The sequence below is a fragment of the Perna viridis genome, chromosome 11 (genome assembly GCF_037379345.1).
Source record: "Perna viridis isolate PV_CMFRI_1.1 ecotype Kerala chromosome 11, ASM3737934v1, whole genome shotgun sequence".
Taxonomy (NCBI): Eukaryota; Metazoa; Mollusca; class Bivalvia; order Mytilida; family Mytilidae; genus Perna; species Perna viridis.
The window spans coordinates 34,777,506-34,798,747 of NC_142455.1; the positions used below are offsets into that span (position 1 = coordinate 34,777,506).

General features: G+C 31.5%; 1 protein-coding gene across 29 annotated transcripts; it reads left to right on the forward strand.

Annotated features, from left to right (window-relative positions):
* Positions 1-721: 721 nt before the first annotated feature.
* On the forward strand, positions 722-19,978 carry LOC148603863 (uncharacterized). 29 transcript variants are annotated; one of them, XM_088551669.1, is made up of 24 exons: positions 722-886; positions 1,744-1,978; positions 2,624-2,736; positions 4,961-5,140; positions 5,592-5,685; positions 6,386-6,513; positions 7,305-7,451; positions 7,910-7,969; positions 9,837-9,893; positions 10,431-10,487; positions 10,833-10,937; positions 11,290-11,346; positions 11,573-11,629; positions 12,167-12,223; positions 12,474-12,530; positions 12,879-12,935; positions 13,161-13,253; positions 14,817-14,873; positions 15,133-15,189; positions 15,607-15,663; positions 16,663-16,704; positions 17,273-17,326; positions 17,852-17,923; positions 18,495-19,978. In XM_088551669.1, the coding sequence occupies exons 2-24, from the start codon at positions 1,824-1,826 to the stop codon at positions 18,785-18,787; spliced, it is 2,106 nt and encodes a 701-aa protein (XP_088407795.1). In that variant the 5' UTR covers positions 722-886; positions 1,744-1,823; the 3' UTR covers positions 18,788-19,978. The 29 variants fall into 29 exon arrangements, with proteins under 29 accessions (XP_088407795.1, XP_088407812.1, XP_088407792.1 ...); XM_088551686.1 differs by having other exon boundaries at positions 723-886; positions 1,744-1,837; XM_088551666.1 differs by lacking the exon at positions 722-886 and adding an exon at positions 923-1,045.
* Positions 19,979-21,242: the final 1,264 nt, after the last annotated feature.

A 21,242-nucleotide genomic window follows, 5' to 3' on the forward strand; every position in this document is an offset into this window, starting at 1 on the left:
GGTTTGCAATTGGTGGCCACAGTTTGCTTATAACAAACATCCATCCATAATTAGACATCACAAACTCATGTTTTCTTTGAATTGGTAGTTAATGAGATGGTAAGAATAAAATTTCATAGAAAGCTGTGAAAACTTGAAAAATAAAGGGAAAATAACTCTTTGATCTGTTCATTATCTACTTGATTGGTTAGGAAACATTAAAAATATATTTTGAGTCATGCAGTCCCGATACAGAAAATCACTGTTCATTCTAACATAAAAATAATCCGAAGGGTAATGAAGAGAACGAAGATTCTAGTGGAAATAAAAAAATGTGATCCAAGGATAAAGACAAGACAGGGTAAAAAGAGAAGAAACTCAACAAAGAACACGAAATATCCAAAATAACACGTACAAAAAAAAAAAAAAAAAATCCGTATGTTAAAAAAAACATTGAATTTTATACATTCTACCAGTATGGCTTGTCTTCTTTCAAACGTCTTCATTTTAGGTTGTATATTCTATCAGTTGTATAGAGGAAACAGATACTTAACAATGGCTTGTAAGTACCCCTTACACTACACTTAAGATTGTACAACATATAGCAATCAACGGACATACACTTTCCTTTTATTGCGACATAAAGTAAACAAATAAATTTAAAGCTTTATGTTTTGAATTCCCACCATATTTTATATCTGTTTACAATTGTCAAGTAAGGATAATTGAAAAAAAGTCTTCAATGTTCCATTTGTTATAACATGGATACTTGTCAATTGAATATAGCAAGTTGACAGTCGCTTTAAGTTGTGATTTGTTATTTTTGATATCAAACTGCTTAAGTCAATTCCACTTGAGTCATAACAATAGGTATACCTCACGATTTTGTAAAATAATTGAGTTGAAGGTGAGTGTAACAAAGATAAACAATTATGCAAGGAAACTGTTAACCAAACAGGAACACACGCGATAGTAAGTTCTTGTGTACGTAATTGATAAAGTTTTGTGGTTTTATGCATTTGTACGCGTAACAAATATTTAATGCTGATAATGGCGTGATTGAAAGGTAAGTCAATATTCAATGCGGATAATGGCATGATTGAAAGGTAAGTCCATTTAAAGTGTTGGAAAACTATATACTGTTTTATAAGTCAACTAATTATTTGTTTATTGAACAATTTAATTAGCGCCGGCCTTATTAAAAAAAAAAGTTTCCCATGACATAATATTTGAAAATACATATCTTTTTTTACATTAAAAGTTGTTATAAATGTGTAAACAAACTATAAATTGATTAACGAGCGAAAAAGAAGTGAAACACACTAAATGCAAAAACTGGATGGCACATGACAAATTTTGTTTTAACAAAACAAAAAATAAAATAAAAAAATCACACATTTCATATCAAAATCGCGTCATTTCTCATAATTGAATGTTGGTTTTTATTAACTACAACCATGCAAGAGAAATAAACTACATAAATACATTGAAATTCATTAATAAGAGGAAACTCTTTAATTTGACTACAACGTGGGTTGCTTTGTTAGAGAATTTTATCCATTGTCTATGTAAAACAAATGTTATACGATTTGAAAAAAAAAAATATGATGTATGAAATGGAAGTAAAAAATCAGTGGAATAACATTTGCCATATGTGACATCCATATCGTAGGATATGTCTGATCTTTGTATGGACAACCTCTTTAATGTATTGGCATCGCTTCCTGCTTTCATCTTGTTTTAAAGAAAATATTGTATTTTCAGATAAAGAAGAACATTGTTTTATTGATAACTGACTTGTTCCAATAATACTGACACAGAAGTATCATGCGCTTCACATTAAAATGGAAACACTGCGGCATGTATTGTTTTTTTTTGCAATAGTGTTTTCATTATTTAGTAAAACTTACTGCCAATGTCTAGGCAGTACTAAGACTCTAAGTGTAGGATACATAGCTATATCGGTATCCCCACCGGGATATCCCAATGGATATGCAACGTAAGTTCAAATATGCTGGAAAACGGAAACTAGACGATATACATTCACAATATAGGGAACTGAATGAAATAGATTGCATATACAAACTGAAGATAAAGAAAACAAAGCGCTGTCGTGATTCAGGGACAAATAATATCTTACACCTTACCAGAAAATGAATTTGTACCGATGTTGTCGACAATATATGTGCAAAATTTTATCCTGCGACCAAGATTTCTACTATACAATACAGGGTGTCGAATAACGAAGAGCGTTATTCCTCCACTACATAATATCGTCTTCTGGTTATCTTTTCAGTTGTGAGCAACCTCACAAACAAGAAACAGGTACCAAGTTTAAAAATGCCCTCGCCTACCCCCGCTCTCAAAAGATTGCAGAACAGAATTACATATTTTTCACAAATTTTTTTATGTTTAATGCAGGATAAATACAATACATGAACATTGCCGAAAATATCAATATATCTATTTTTACCCGCTTCCAAACTGTCAGATAAACTAGTGGAACCCTCCGATCTGACTGTTTTAATGATCGTCAAATAATTTTGATAATTTCCGGTAATATACATAGTGTTGTATATGTCTCAACAGAGAATCTATTGTAATCGTTTGTTCAAATATTTTTTTCATTTTATCTAATTTGTAGAAATCTACAATGCAGCTGGCTAGTATCAACTTCTTTCCCTGGTAAGAGTGTTCTGTTCAGGGTAATAGACATGGCATTAAACTGTGCCGGTGATGCTATTAATGTATACGATGGTAAGATAAGAGATTACTACTTTTAATCATATTGACTTTATTACCTTTATACATTATGTGTACAGCATTCCGACATTTATCATAGTTGTATAAATGATATTTTGTCGTGTAGTAAAACCTTTGTCCATGCTGATGGATCAAAGGTCTCCTAAGGTTTTCAGTTTCACATTAGTCAGATCTGTATGAACTGATTTTAATCACAGATGTTTTATCGACATTTGTAGTATTTTTTTAGAAAAAGACCTAAAAAACTACGATTTCATTCCTTCTTTTGCACTTCGTAGAACTATTCGGTGCGTGGTTTTGCTTCCTATTACGATATTTGCTTTGTATGGGGTTCTTGTATAAAATTTAATATTGGGTTAAGTTTTTCCTATGTATTTGTTTCTAATGCTGCTGATAGGCAAGTACTTCGTGAACAGCATAACAATATTTGCAATAGTGAAATGAGTAGTATAAGAATGTGGAAAACCATAAATCTCTGCTATTCTTTTTTGGTCTCTTTACCCAGGACGATGACTGTAATTTACCGTCTATATACTGGATTCCTAAACTCCACAGGAGTCCATACAAACAACGTTACATAGCTGGATCAGCAAAATGCCCCACCAAACTTCTTTCCAAACTTTTAACTTCTATACTCACAGCTGTCAAAGAGGGTCTGCAGTCCTACCACAACACTTGTTACTCCCGTAGTGGTATTAATTCAATGTGGATCATGAAAATTTCGAAAGATCTTTTGTAGTCAATCAGGTCAAGACTATTATTAGAATATAACAGTATTAAAACCTATAATTTTTCAACACTGTATACGTTTATTCCCCATACTCAGTTAAAATCCCGACTTAAAAATATTATACATCGTTGTTTTTTCCTAAAAAGATGGTACACCTAGATACAAATATAGAATTCTTTTTATAGATTCCTCATACTTTGTAAGAAATAAAGTCAAACCATCTTCCAAATATACAGATGTTAACAAATGCTGGAATTTTTAATCGATAACATATTTGTCCAGTGGACGTGTTTTTGAACAAACAATCGGCATTCCAATGGGAACAAATTGTGCTCCTCTACTTGCTGACCTTTTCCTTCACTCTTATGAGGTTGATGTTATAGCTGATCTGATCCGAAATAAAGAATATCGTTTAGCAAGATCTTTAAATCTCAGTTTCCGCTATATAGATGACATATTATTTTTGAACAATCCTAGTTTCGAGGATTTGATACATCGCATCAACTCAAAAGAACTGGCGATAAAGGATACTACAGACACTGTGAGGTCATCGTCATATCTTGACCTACACTTAGAAAGTGACGATAAAGGAAAACTATTGACCAAACTTTACGACAAACGTGATGACTTTTCATTCAGAATTGTCAACTTTCCTTTCATCTGTGGTAACATCCCTTCAGCCCCTGTGTATGTAGTGTTCATATCACAACTCATACGTTATGCCAGAGTTTGCCGAAACTACGCAGGCTTTTTGTATCACGCTAGAATTCTAACAAATGGGCATCTCGAACAGGGTTATGTATCGTTATGGTGTACCCATCTGCGCTATGAAAACTAATTTTTTCAACGCGTCATAATTTTCCTTTCCTCTTTCGATTACCCCGGACTTGAATTTTTATGAGCAACTCGGCGGATGTTTCTAGAAAAGGATGCTTACCCTACCGGTGCACCTGGTCCATGCTTCCAGTTTTTAGTGGAGTCCGAGTTGCTCATTTGCTTTTGTTACTTTGTATACATGATTTTAGTTACTTGTTCTTTGTTGCGTTTTTGTGTTTTCCAATCTTGTCTTTGTCTCTGGATTACATTCCTTTGACTACCGCTATAACCTGTGTTCCTTTGATTACTCTTCCTATTGATCGGTGAAGTAGTACCTAGTAGAAAGACTGCGTGTACATCATATGTGTTAGTTCTTGAAGGTGCGGTTAAGTCCACACAATGTCAATGAAAAGTAAAGCGTGTTAAATTGATGATCATTTGACCTAAGACAAACTGTTTTTGGCGGGTTCTGGTTAACTGGAGTAATATTAACATACATGAGTTGAGATGATTATTAATTTCATATCAAATGCCTGTAAAGTACTTGTTTCCTTAACTGTATGTATCAATCGAAGTATTGAGCTGTTGTAATAACAAAAGTATATTTCATGCACAATTCTTTGTTAGAATATTCATGACAAAATACATTCTTTAAAGTATATGTATTTTAAGGGACATCGACTAATGGTACGAAGATCCATACAAATGAATGTGCGTCTGGTGTTTCAGCAAGAACTTTGGGATACCAAGTAGCGGTAACCGGGAACATGTACTCTGTTTTCACTTCTGATGCCTCATCATCAGTGTCAGAAAAAGGATTTAAAATGTTCTTGATTTCTGGCGACGATTTCTGTAAGTTCGTTTTGTTTGGATGTTTCGCAACCCAAAATGTTTTCTTTGATGTTTTTCAAGTTCCCATAACAAACCGGCCATATTTTGCGTTGCAAAACACAAAGAGTTGCCTCCTTTTCTATCCGATTTATTTCTCTTAAAGTAAGAATTTTTTGACTTTTGGAGAGTTGTTTGCATCTATATATGACAGAATGGGTTCAATTCTAGTTTATTGAAATGTCACCGATTTTGTAAGCATTATTTTTTTAAAGGGAAATTAGATTTATGCAGGGCGGATTATATTTTATCAGCCCTCCCCTGAGCTCAACTGACCTCACTTTCATCAAACTGTTCAATACTTATAGAGATTGATATCGTCAATCTGGGAATAACAGTTCAGTTTCTTTTTAATCACACTCAATTAAAATTGTTTGAATATTGTACAGAACTAATGATTTTATACTAATTTTAGCTGGAACAGGATGTTCAGGTACTCCACAGAATTTAACGGCAAAAATAACGAAACAGTTTTTATCAAGTCCTGGTTTTCCATCATCCTATCAAATGTATGTACATATGTGGTTGTCATGAGGCTTTGATTAAGTACCTGCGTGTATTTAAATCAACGTAAATACCTTAGTTTTGGGAGTACTCGAATACTTAAATATGGAAAACCTATTTTGTTCGGTAGCAAGGTTATACAATTATTATTCAGTTTAAAACAGCGATTCTTAACACAATGATTAAATGCACTGCATTAGTATGTTTCAGTCAACAAATTGCAGAAACAAAAAAATGCATACTAGGGACAAAGTATACTTCCTGTTGACATAAAAGGCAATAGTAACCACTAAATCCACTCACTGGTATTTTCAAAGACCAGGGCCATTCTGTTTGTATTTATAATGTATTTAAACCGTTTTTCTTAAAATAGAAAGGCAAAAAATAAAACACTTGCACATATATACAGAGACACGTATAATCAAAAGTAATTACAAAAATAATTCAAAATATAATTCATGCCAACCCACTGTAGATTAGTGAAAAAAGATGAAGTCTCTTTGAATACAATGGGAGATCTATCATGAGTTGAAATATAGTAAAGAATAATCAAGGGAACCAAGGTTATATCGGTAATCAAAAGAATGTAATCCAGGGACAAAACTCAGGCATGGAAAGCAGACACACCCAACAAAGAACATGGAGTAACTGAAATCATACATACAAAATGTAAATATATAATGTCTATTTCTAATATTTTAATAGAAATAAGAACTGCGAGTGGATGATTGAAACAACAAACAGTAACACTAATGTATTTATAGAGATTAGGTTCCTGGATGTAGAATACGAAAAAACGTGTTCCTATGATTACCTTAAGATTCTAGAATCTGGTAGGTTGACATATATAATAAAGTTGGGCTTGATTTTTATGCAGCAGTTCAGTGCAAATTATTCACTTTGTGATCTGTAGGCATAAAGTGACCCTAATCCCATACATTTGTGTAGGAATGCATGACTTGTGAATTGGAATAATCACAAATTTTAATTTCAAAGTAAAATAAAACTTCCATTAAAAACTAAAGTACTAAACCCTAATATTCGATATAACAAATATATATATAACGATATAAAGAATGGATACATCGATGAGACGACAATCCCACCGAGATAAAAATGTCAGCTCAATGCCATCCATGGGCCTTCAATTAAAGACGAGGAAACTCTCACACCAAAGGGAAGGCCCCAAAACAACACTATTCATAGGTACAGAATTCAAGAACGTACAGAATTAAAAAAAAAAAACAAAACAAAATTGAATATCGATGGTTACAGGGTTCGTAGACATAAAACCAACAATTTATTCGAGTTAAGTGAATGTTGTATTTGTAGAAAAGAAAAGTTGAAAAAGCATTTTGTAGTGAGACTACATTACAGAAAATATACTACTGACAAAATGTCTCGAGTTTGTTTTAATAATCTAGTGTGGTCTAAGCACATTTTTCATGCTTTTTTTTATAATTCATAGAAATTCCTAAACTCGTATTAATCCACTGAATACTGCTGTTTCTAAAGCATTCTTTACGAATACTCTAGCCTTACTTTAAAACGTGTTTAAAATCATTGGACACGTCCTACACTTTACACCTTATGCTATTAATGTGTTTATCTAAAATGATTAAAGGAGCTGTAGTAGATACATTATGCAGAAACGACGACTTTGAACCGCGAGAAAATTATACAAGTACTGGGCAGTCTTTTTCAGTTAAGTTTTTTGCAGACGAATATACGACCTCAAAACGTGGATTCCTTTTGTCATATGTGCAAACAGGTGAGTTTTACAATACAAAATTATTTAACCAAAGGTTTTCAGGTCTCCCAAAAGGTTTTAAATCAAGGCATTAATGTTCAAACACATATTTATCTAAGAATGTGTTTTTGAAAAACAAATCACTGTGACTTGTAAGGGTGCTGATTGTTGAATAATAAATTAAAACAAATCGCTTTTTGAACTCTTTTATATGATTACTCATTTATGATGGTGAAAGGCTACTCCTTGAATATTTTATGTTTTAGTGATTTGTTTCTACCTGATAACACAATACAAAAGGCAAGTCAGCTAAATTATGAAGACAAAGTCGTGTTTCATAGTAATGTTCTGTTGAATAATTTGTTCACTTTAGTTTGCAATTCCCTGTTTTTAACATATCAATCAAGAAGAGAAATTTTCGTACCTACCATTAACTGGCACATAAAGTTGTCAACGTTTTTAACTAATCTGGTTTTCAGAAGCCCGTCCGAGTTTCATCGATGATGATGCTACGTACAAACATTACACAGGCACTGGAGGTATGGATTTTTAATCTGAATATTGTTGACATGGTTAATGAATTTTTATCAGTTCATAGTTCAGATATTAAGCAGATGCAAATTGAGAAAATTATGCTGTATTGTACAGACAAAGATGTAGATACTGTGAATAACTTTCAATATTGGGAAACGCTCGTTCTATTTTTTATATCATTTATTTAGATAAGAAATATAACTTTTTGTATCTGCATTATTAGTGTATTAACCCTATATCGTCTACCCTATATCTCATACCCAATATCACACCCTAGACCTTAATGGCATACCTTATATCGCATCCCTTCACAGACCATACTTGAAGTGTGGTTAAAAAGAGTAATCAAGGGAACCAATATGTGATATAATGAACATGACATGTTAATTAACAGACTTTTGAAAAATCAGATGAGGGGTAACTCATGCATGTCAAAAAGCCACCAAATTAACTTTTATTTCAGAAAGAGCAATAGACCCCATAATCGGTCTAAGTTTTTCATTTGGATGTTGCGCTATTGAGATAAAATTTATATAGTTTGTACATGCAATAAACACTTTGCAAGAGTTATTGATCTTGATTTGGTTTGATTTGGTTGATTTTAGTGGGAGATTGAAATACAGATCTAAATACAGAAAGGACTTTTGTCCTTATATATAGCAGAAGTAGAGTAAAAAGCATTGTTTTTCCTTGGGTTTTTCGACACCATGAATCACTTTACCAACGGCAGTGTCTGAATTTTTTTATGAACTGGTACTTAAAATCTGTATCACATGCTAAATCAACCGTCGACCTATATCATCTCGCGGGCCGGGGGCCTTTGCGATGATATAAGAGTCACGGGTTGATATAGCATGTGATACATATTTTAACGTAATTTTGATGTAATATTCAGTATGTATTTACATAACTCTGATTTTACATTATTTTCAGTTTCATTCACACACAATATATCAAAAAGTAATTTAAAATTTACTCCGACTGAAAATGTATAAACAATAATACCATTATTAGATCAGGAATATATGCATAACGTTAATAATACAATTTAGTTTTTAATTTGATATGAAATAATTTTGCTGTTTGCAATGCCATTATCTCCATTTAAAGTCTTTGAATTAATTGTAGAAGTCCAAATTACATCAGACATGAAAACTACAAATGACAAAATCATTCAGTTAACTGGTTATCCATTGTTGAGCAAAAAATAAAATATTTATTTAAAAAACATTCAAAAACTTCTTCAAAATGACCTTATAATTTATCCTGTAATTTAAACCCTTTTAAAAATACCGGCGATAAAATATCAAATCATCAACAAACGGACACTTCAGATACATCAAGATCCTCAACGTAAGAACTGGAATCAGACTCCCTCCATACATAATTAAACGGAAAAATAAAATACAATTAAATATAAAAAAAAGACTGAGGTTATCGAAAACATGATATAAAAACAAAAAGCATTGGTTATGTGAACGTATTTGCTTCGGAACTAAACGCTTGTTTTGCTTCTCCAATTGAATACATAATGTCTGAAGCACGTTATACACTACTACGTTTCAATACAAAATGTAAAATAGAAGAGGAATTTTCAAGTCCTCCTTATTTACCCTAACGACATTGGAACTTAAATTAAATATCCATGAAATGTTTTGTTTTCATCGTTTCAATCTACAACAGAAAAAGAAAGTACACATAAACATCCAGTTCCAAATACAAGTATGGCTATGTTTCTTCAAAACTATTTTTTTGTTATTTTTAAGAACTACATTAAGTGTAAACTACCACACTTATGTAATATGAGAGAGAGAGAGAGAGAGAGAGTACCACAAATGTTCAAATGCTTTACTTTAATTGATATATTTGTAGAAGTTGAATATACTACAGACACAGAAACTACCTATGTACAGTCAACTTTTAGCACAAGTATGTTTTCCATTAAATCCTTAACCATATTTTGATATATGCAATAAACAATGCCTTCTTCTGAATTGAATTATGTCAACTATACAATCTTATATAATCTCTTTTATAACTTCACAAATTGCCCGAAAGTTGAAGGTTGAGCAGATATGTTTTTGATAAGCATAGTCAATAAAGTAAGTAAAGTTAACATATGTTTTGTTTTGTTTACCATAAAATGCACGTATCAATACGAAAGGTCTAATAATTGAGATATTTTCAAGACCTTATTTACTTAAGTGGAAATAAACAGAATATCCTTCAAATGTTTCAAACGTGTCAAACTACACCAGACAGAGGAGAACTACAAATGAGCATACAGTTCCAACTACAAGTATGGGTATTTCGTCACGCAAGATTTTTATGTTATATTGACTTCATTACTTACTATCAAAATACATTTTTTATAACCTACCAGATACACACAAATAACACTTTAGCCAACGAAGAGATAGCACTAAACAAATGTCTCAATTTTTACTTTGAATCATATATTTGTAGAAGTTCAACATACTACAGACACAGAAACTACCCATGTACAGTCAACTTATAGCACAAGTATGTTTTCCATTAAATCTTTAACCATATTTTGACATAGGCAATAAACACAATGCATTCTTCTAAAGTGAATTATGTAAACTATACATTCTTATATAATCTCTTATATATAATATGTTTTTGATAACGTAATATATGTTTTCTTTTGTTTACTGTAAAATGTACATATCAATACGAAATTTCCAATAATTGAAATATTTTCAAGACCCTCCGCATTTTTAATTTTCTCAAGCGGAACTGGAGAACAAAATTGAAAAAAAATATTCTTAAAAATCATTTTTTTTATAATAAGTATTTTGTTATTGACAACATAATCTGTGAAAAAAAATAAATCTAATCTACCAGTTTCATATAAAATCACTTATGTAAACACACGCACAGAAGAAAAAGTAGAAGTTAGACATACTACAGAAACAGAAACTACGCATTTACAGTCAATTTTAATTACAAGTATGTTTTCCATTAAACTTTTTATCGTAATTTGACGTATGTTTTACTGCTAATTAGAGCGTTCTCCTAAAGTGAATTATGTAAACTTATACACTATACTGTATAATCTCTTTTATAACTATGCAAAGTACCTGGTAGTTACAGTTAGAACAAATATGTTTCTGATAAGCATGATCAATAAAAAAAATTGAAGTAAGTTTAAAAAATATGTTTGGTTTGGTTTACTGTAAAATGTACGTAACTATACGAAATTTCCAAAAAAAAAAAGAGACATTTCCAAAACCTCATTATTTTTTAATAATTAGCGGAGTTAGAAGGAAAATAAATACACATTTTTTAAATGTATTTTAAGCGCTTCAATCTACACCAGACAAAGAAACTACAACTGAACAGCCAGTTCCAACTATAGGTATGGCTATTTTTCCTCAAAATTCCTTTTGTTATTGACAATGTAATCTGTTATTAAAAATACTTTTGTAAACGTAGAGACAGAGAGCCAATTGGTGAAAAAATATCATTTAAATGCTCTTTTTCAGTGCTTCAATCTACACCAGACAGCCAATTGCATCTACAAGTTCCAAAGTTATTTTTATCTTCTTAACTTGGTTCTAAAATTTTGAAAAATATATTTGTAGAAATTCAGCATACTTCAGACATGGAAACTACACATGCGAAGTCAACTTATAGTACACGTATGTTTTGTATGAAATCTTTCAACACATTTTCACGTATGTTTTCATTAAATTCTGTTGTTTAACAGCTTGCATTATGACACGAGTTTTGCACATCATTGCAGACATTGTGGTGACCTGTAGAAATTTAATTGTTCGCTGATTGGCTTTTGGTAGATGACTATCTCATTAACAATCGTACCATATCTTCTATCTTTATATGTAAACAATTCAACCTCATTTGCCCTCCTTAAGTTCTAAAATCTGTAAGAATCAGGTAGAATATAAAAAAATAATACATCATGCCTAGAAAATAACACATTTAATTTCCGCATTAACGATTCATGAGTTCAGTGTGACAACTATAAAACTTCTGTAGTGACGTCTCTAATCTAGTAGCAATATAAAGTCTGCGTGGTTATGTAAGCTCTTGCATAACGTGTGGTGTGTGTCAATAACATGTATAAGGAGGTGCTAAAGAGATATTTCCACAGATGAAGGGAAAATTGACAATACTGGACAAAATTGAATAAATATCCTTTAAATTTATTTTTTCAGTGCTTCAAACTACACCAGACAAAGTAACTTCAAATGAAGATCCTACTCCAACTACAAGTATGGCTATTATTCTTCATACTAAGTATTGTGTTATTGACAAGATAATCTGTAAAAAAATAAATCTTATCTACCAGTTTCATATAAAATCACTTATGTAAACACACGCACAGAGAGAGAGAGAGAGAGAGAGAGAGAGAGAGAGAGAGAGAGAGAGAGAGAGAGAGAGAGAGAGAGAGAGAGTGTGTGAGAAAGAAAGAGTGCTCCAAAGACATTTCTCACTTTTCGATTTTCAAACATATATTTGTAGAAGTTAGACATACTACAGACACAGAAACTACGCATTTACAGTCAATTTTAATCACAAGTATGTTTTCCATTAAACTTTTTATCGTAATTTGACGTATGTTTTACTGCTAATTAGAGCGTTCTCCTAAAGTGAATTATGTAAACTTATACACTATACTGTATAATCTCTTTTATAACTATGCAAAGTACCTGGTAGTTACAGTTAGAACAAATATGTTTCTGATAAGCATGACCAATAAAAAAAATTGAAGTAAATTTAAAAAATATGTTTGGTTTGGTTTACTGTAAAATGTACGTAACTATACGAAATTTCCAAAAAAAAGAGACATTTCCAAAACCTCATTATTTTTAATAAATAGCGGAGTTAGAAGGAAAATAAATATACATTTTTTAAATGTATTTTAAGCGCCTCAATCTACACCAGACAAAGAAACTACAACTGAACAGCCAGTTCCAACTATAGGTATGGCTATTTTTCCTCAAAATTCCTTTTGTTATTGACAATGTAACCTGTTATTAAAAAATACTTTTGCAAACGTAGACAGAGAGCCAATTGGTGAAATAATATCATTTAAATGCTCTTTTTCAGTGCTTCAATCTACACCAGACAGCCAATTGCATCTACAAGTTCCAAAGTTATTTTTATCTTCTTAACTTGGTTCTAAAATTTTGAAACATATATTTGTAGAAATTCAGCATACTTCAGACATGGAAACTACACATGCGAAGTCAACTTATAGTACACGTATGTTTTGTATGAAATCTTTCAACACATTTTCACGTATGTTTTCATTAAATTCTGTTGTTTAACAGCTTGCATTATGACACGAGTTTTGCACATCATTGCAGACATTGTGGTGACCTGTAGAAATTTAATTGTTCGCTGATTGGCTTTTGGTAGATGACTATCTCATTAACAATTGTACCATATCTTCTATCTTTATATGTAAACAATTCAACCTCATCTGCCCTCCTTAAGTTCTAAAATCTGTAAGAATCAGGTAGAATATATGAAAAAATAATACATCATGCCTAGAAATAACACATGCAATATCTGCATAAACGATACATGTAACATTTTGAGTTAGAGATCAGGAAAAAAATGTTGTTCATAATGATGTACCCACTGCTTGCTACTTACAGGGAAAATCACTTATAAACCATACAAATTATCTGAAAGGTGGAGAAAGAAGAAATATAATAATTAAACCGAAAATATCAAGTGGAAAACCACTGGATGCTTTAGGGTATTGCAATCTGAACGTCAAGTAATCAAGGGAATAAATATTCTAGTGGAAATCATAAGAATGTATTCACGACAGGAAAAACAGACACACACAACAAAGAACATAAAATAACAAAATTATTCGCACAAAGCAAAAAAGTACTCGTGCACCACAAAAACAAAACAACATAACAAAAAACAAAAAAACAAACAAAAAAAAAAAAAAAAACGAGCAGCATTGAAAAATTGCACCGGTAGGGTAAGCGTCCTTTGCTTTTCCAAAAAAAAAAAACACCTGCTGAGTTGCTCATAAAATCTTTAGTCTGGGTAGACGAAAGAGAAAAGGACCATTATGACACCTTGAACAAATAGGTTCCTACAGTGCAATTCATTAATTCAGTGTGACAACCATAAAACTTCTGTAGTGACGAACCTAATCTAGTAGCAACATAAAGTTTGCGTGGTTAGTTAAGCTCTTGAATAACGTGTGATTTGTGTCCATAAGCAGGCACTAAAGAGATGTTTCCACAGATGAAGGGTAAATTGACAATACAAAATGGAAACAAAATACTTTGCGTTCATTGTATAATTTGTTCAGTAGTTTTACCATCGATCTCTAAGTGTAGGTCATGATATGAGGCTGATTTCACAGTGACAGTATAATCTTTTATCTTAATAATGTAGATATGGCGTACAAAATCCCAGAGACTAGATTGTTTAACGATAATACGTCATCCATGTAACGGGCATTGATATCATCTGGCTTAACGATATTTCTTCCTAGGTAGTCAAGGGAACCAATAATCTAGCATATATCAAAAAGATGCAATCCAAGGAAAAAACAAATAGGAAAAAATAATATATATCTAATAGTTTGAAATATGATTTAAATTATGAATCGTTTGTTAACATTGAATGATAGTAATAGTGTGTTTGTAGGAAACATTGGAATGTCTTCGGAATTACATGAAGTTAGATGTGCACCTCGACAGAGCATGAATGTTATTCAATACTTTTTTCTGTCTTTGACCCTTAAGTGTTCTGTTTTATGATTTGAGACTGGAATTTGTTTTACAGAAACGACAGAGTTGCCCTATTCAATTGATATTGCATTTTCAGATATTCAAACTACAACAGAAAAAGGAACTACGTATAGACAGGAAACATCAACCACAAGTAAGAATTAACTTGTTATGGAACTGCCTTACGAAAACAACCATAGTTAATGGGCATGTTTGTCAATACTGTCTCGATTGGTTTCTATATAAAACCGATTAATTAGATTTAGATTTGAACTCTTTTTTTAAAATTGAAAAGAAATGACAGCTTGTAAAGTAAAATGAAAATGACATTTTAGACTTACACAGAGTGTATTATTCACGTTTTCATTACTAATGATTATAAGATAATAAGATCATTAAAAATTGATTTTCAGTTGTACCCACTACCACAGAGAGACAAATAGCACACATAACGATGACATCATCAACAGGTTTGTTGTTTACATTTACTATTCGTATGAAATAATATATACCACTCTATTCTTCAAGATATTATTTTATCTGAAATAACAAAACATTTTGTCATACTCATATTAACCTAGTTATGAAACCAATGCAATGATATATATATATAGGATCGAATTAAATCGGTATTTCACAACATGGAATAAACTCGCTTAAATCACACTTAGAATATCTCCCTTTAAAACAGTTATCAAGTAAATTGCGCTTCCACTTAAATAATTTGTGAGGAATGTGCTGATCCAATTTCAATTTAAGTACCACAATCACAGGAGTATGGAAACATAAATATTACTGCTTTGAAAAAAAATAATGACCTCTTCCCGTTGTTTGAATTACAATTGAAAAATGTCCAACCAAATTTTATTTCGGAACATTTTTTTCAGCTGTTCAAACCACTACAGACACTAAATTTTCCTACGATTTTTCAGCTTCAAATATAAGTATGGTTGTTATGTTAATGATTTGGTATTACGTTCTCAAAAATATCCTAGTATAGAATGATGGTCCCATGTAAATAAGAATTTTCCTTTTAACTGAAGTCACCGATAGCGTAAAGCTAACTCTCGAACTTATTGTACCCTACCGGTGCATCTTGTCCATGCTCCCAGTTTTTAGTGGAGTTCGAGTTGCTCATTTACTTTTGTTACAACCTATGTATTAGTTTAGTTATTTTATGCTCTTTGTTGAGATTGTCTGTTTTCCATGTCTGGTCTTTGTCCCTGGATTACATTCTTTTGATTTCCACTAGACTCTTAATTTCCTGGATTACTCTTTCTTATGAACGTTATTTAAACCCCCACTTTTGTGAAGAAAAACCGCATATCAATAATCCAGGAAAAATACTAGACCGCGAAAACGGATAAAACACCGTTAAGACCACATATTACTTAAGGGCTTAAGGTAAGCACATAAAACACAAAATGAAATGAGCTAGGTTGGAGTATGGACTGGTTGTATAAATATGTTACGACACTATTGCTTTCTTATATACATCCATTGATTTGTTCATATAATGATTCATCCTAGTAAAAACAAAATAAAATTGAATACATCTTTTCAGATTGAGGAAACAGCAACACACTAACCGTACACTAAGTCATGATGTCAACCGTAAAACTTTTGTTGTTTCGGCAAGCACTGATGCATGAGCTGGGATATGAAAATTCCTAATTTAAAACGGATATTACAAATTCAATGAAAATATTTAATTGTGCAAACAGAAACAAAATGATTTGGTCGAACATAAAACACACCTAAATAAAGTTATAATTGTCAAGAGCATTGTTTTACATTTAAACATTAAAAATAAATTGCAAAAAGAAATAAAAAACAAAACAAATCTTAATCAAGACAAGTCATAAACGAGAAACACCAGCTTCAAACACAAACGACAACGGTTAATTCAGTATTTTATTTTTTTTGGAATTTTTATTTTTCAGAGTTTATGAGAGAAACTAGCGTACAATCAACAAATGGAACAGGTAGGTATATTTACTGCATAATCTACGTCGTACATTTTAAAAGTAAATACAGTCATACTATACTGGTTTTAACAATTCCAGCGAGAGATGCATGATATGGGATCTTATAATTGACCAAAACAAAGAAAACATCTTAAGTACTTCTCTGTCTAAGAATCAGGCAAGAATAATAACGCAGAAATTTTACTGCGAGAAAATATTCCGGCACTTTTTTCCATATAATCAGTCAAATAATATCTATGTCCCAAATCCTTCAGGATAAATTGAAAGAATTTTTTAATGTTTTCTTGATGTATTGAAAATATTTCAGTCACAAAAAACGCAATTGATATCAATGATGTGCCATCTAGTGCCTGATTCTTTCACAGAATGATACTTGAATAAATTTGATTGTGATAGTAAGAAAGATAACTCTGACTCAAAACGGAAGCAATTGTGAAATCCGACTGCATCAATATTGTGTTTAAACTTGCGTCGAGAAAATTGATACTATACCTAACAACTTGATGTATAATGTATAAGTAGGGGGTATGTAAAATTTTGAATGTAAACGTTTGATTTTCTATAGATTCCACAGCTCTAACTACCAAAGAAACATCACGTGAACATTCAACAGTATCATGTATGTGCTTAAAATGTATGACAAATATTACATATACACAATTAAAAATCAATTGCATACAACGATGCTAATATTCTAATATCCCGTAAAGTTGTATAATACAAATGTAACATGGGAGCACGCAATCAAAAACAGTATATAAACATTTTGCCGTCAATAACAGCATTACATACTGTCGCCATAAACAGTTTCTATATATATCAATTAGTATGACAGCATTACATACTGTCGCCATAGACATATTCTATATATCAATTAGTATGACAAAATGAAACTACAGTTTAGCTATAAGGGACACTTTGAACTATCAAGATGCTGCACGGATTCTATATGACATATTCCGAATATTGTATACTTGTTTTTGATAAAATAAAGGATAAGGCGACCATAACAGTACGTGTCCCCAGTTACACATCACAATACGCCGGTTAAATATTTATTCAAATGCTGTTATCATTTATACGGTGTTCTTCAGCTTATTTTTCATAGACAACCGTTGTACTTTATTACATAATTCTTTCACAGACGACAAATCAACATATGCAGAATCAGGAATATCACCAGGAGAGACTCGTGAGCAACCTGAGTTAAAGACAAGTATGGTCTTGCTGCTTATGTTTTGTTACTTTAGTGTCCATGATGTCCATGATTTCCCGCTTATTGGGACAAAATACAATAGCCATTCCATATCGGATAATATATGATACAAACATCACCTATATAATGGACACGTCTATATATTTCTTTTGAATCAATTATCTGTTATTTTTAACTTTTATAAAGATCGACTTAAAACTTATGTGGTATTTTCTAAGTTTTGAGTTGCTCCTTTACTTTAATTATGTATTTTTTTTGTTATTTTATGTTCGTTGTTGTGTGGATCTGTTATCCTTTTCTGGTTTTTGTCCCTGGAATATATTCCGTCATATCTGCTTGAATCTTGTTTCCCTTGATTACTCAAACTGGCTGATCAGTGATGATTAAAATACACTATGTAGTCAATAGATCAAAAACCAATTACAAATGAAAACAAAGAGCTAAAACATAAAACGCACAAAAAACAAATAATTGAATGTTTGTTTTCTAACTATATTTTTTTTCAGACGAGAACGAAACTATTAATGGTTTGATTTAGTGTATAACGCAATGGACATTCATATTTTTTCAGGTAGTTCATCTTCCTCCAAACAAACTATGGATACTACTGAGATATCAACATTGACTACAGTCGCTATTGGGATTGGAGTGGGCGTTGGTTTCATTGTTTTAATGATCTTGGTTGTTTATTATTTTCTAAGAAGATCGCGCAAAAACCTTAATTTACCAAAAGAGAAATATGCCGATGTTGTGGCAGAAACAAGTGACGTTCCTAACTCAGATCAACTGGCACCATTAAACCATGGGCCAATTTTTATAAACCTTGGTTTTAATAAATTAGTAGCGGAGTATGACCTTGACTGAAACCTTGCTATACATGTTTACTATTATTTGCATAACGATATATTTATACTACTACATGATTAGAGAACAAAACATTGAAAACACCAAAATTAGATTGTATTAGGTGCTGTTTTATGGAAAATATATATTTGCATATGACAAAGGGAATTTACCTTACTTTCTTGTTAAGTGGTAAATATGTAAAAATGAAAGTGAGACAACGTGAATTTTTTGTTGATAACATTTAAAAATCTCCGAATAGGTCAGAAAGTAAAATAAATATATTTCTTCAGGGAATAACAGACTCCATGTTTGAAATTTTTAAAGTAGTATTCGATTCACTGATACAAATGGTATTATTTATTGATATATTGATATATAAAATTTGATCTAAATACTAATGTCGCTATAAACTAAAATGTCAATGTAAGTACATATATTAATGAAGGTGATAATCTCCATTCTTTCTTTTTCCTGTAATTTATTTATACATTTTATTTTTGTGAACAAAAACTATACGTATTCTGTTTTCTAAGCTCTACATCTTTACCGAGTACATTTCTTTTTTTTTATTTCTATATTTCATATTTATTCCCCTCTTTGTGGGGTATATAATAATATAAGTGTTTGTCCTTCCTTCTTGTCATCCTTCTTACTTTCATTCCCTCCTACATTCGTTCCTTTACGAGGATGGGTACCATTATTATATCAGTTACTTTTCCTTCACCACTGATTGGAATTAGAAATAATTTGTGTTACTATTTTCATTGTGGATTTACATACAAATCAATTTTGAAGTTTCACGAAGCTTTACATAGACTTTCTCATTTATAAAAAATTGGTAATATGTTTGCCATCTATTTTCTGGTTCTCTTACAACCCTTCATGGAAAAAAATGATATTTTCATAGAATGTATTAAACATTCCCATTTTACACATTCTTTTTTACTATGATCAAAATTAGCAGTCGGAAGGTGCATGTATCAAATTGGAGATAGTGTGTTTCAAAATAGTTTGTTTTCTAGTTTTAAATACTATAATTTGTATTTATTCATTTTATTGTTTACATTCTAGCTTGAATTATTTTGTATCATTAAACTATGTCTTCATCAATTCTAATGGCATTACTTCACTGTTGTACTCTCAAATTGCTCTAATGGGTCTTAACTTCAAATGTTATTGCAACATAATAAAGAACATGAATTACTCAAATTTATTTATTCGTTCTCTAAGTCTTCTGTAAATTTCTTAGATTTAATAATTTATAAGGGTGAAAGATTTGAAGTAACCAACCTACTGGATACAAAATCCTAAATAAAGGAAACGGAATTGTTTCAATACCTGCATAGAAAAAGTGCACATCCAAGTGAACGCTTTAAAGGTTTCATTAAGGCTGAAATCTTACGACACTGAAGACTTGATAGTAGTCCCAGGTGCCTAACGCGCATACGAGCAGTTTAATTCAAAGCTGAAAGAGGTTACTCATCTCATAAAATTCAGCTTTACGCACGCGTGTGCTCTCAAACCTAAAACTAATGTAACAAATAAATATTAACATTTGTAACAATATACCATCCAACGTTTCACAATATTTCTTGTCAAACCTTGATAACACGCGTATATCATGAACAATTAAACTATACTTATTACTCCATACATTTTTTATCCGCTTAAGATAAATCATTATATGTATATACTTGTATATACCGCCTTTTTAAATATACATCTTTTACTTTATATATCTAATTACGAAACTATATATTGGCGGGGCGGCTGATGATCGGAAGCTAATACAAATCCGTGAAATATACTTGTTATATCATCTACACGTATTACAGTATACATTCAGTTTTACGAAACTAATATTGAAATACAATCATGAAGTTATTCATTAGTTATAAAAAATGTTACATATTTACACCACAGAACAAGAATAGGTATCCTAGAATTTAAATCAAACATGATATTTGAAATTATTCATAGATTACTTTCTGTCTCAATATCCTTTGGAATGCTCGAGGTACAAACTATACAAGAATATCAAGAGAATGCAGATTCTAGCGAAATTAAAAAGAATGTAATTAGGGGACGGACAAAGACCAGACATGCAAAACAAACAATCCCAACAAAAAAAACATAAAGTGACTAAACTAATACACACGAAGTAACACAAGTAATTGAGCAACTCGGACTCTACTAAAAAATGGGAGCATGGATCAGGTTTACCGGTAGGGTAAGCGTCGTCTTCTTTAATAGAAAAAAACCGAGTTGCTCATAAAAGGTCAAGTCCGGGGTGGACGAAAGAGGAAAGGAAAACTATGACACATTGAAAGAGTAATCAAGGGAACCAAGGTTACGGCAAGCTCTGCCATAGCGTATGAGTTGTAATATGAAAACTCATTACGCAGGTGCTGATGGGATGTTGTCAAAGATGAAAGGAAAGTTGACAATTCTGAATGAAAAGTCATCACGATTG

Excerpts from the sequence above, each read along its gene's own strand:
- LOC148603863 (XM_088551669.1), top strand. The coding sequence starts at position 1,824 with ATGGAAACACTGCGGCATGTATTGTTTTTTTTTGCAATAGTGTTTTCA. Across the intron at positions 7,452-7,909 it reads TTTGTCATATGTGCAAACAG|AAGCCCGTCCGAGTTTCATC; the intron begins GTGAGTTTTACA and ends TCTGGTTTTCAG. Across the intron at positions 12,224-12,473 it reads AGATCCTACTCCAACTACAA|AAGTTAGACATACTACAGAC; the intron begins GTATGGCTATTA and ends ATATATTTGTAG.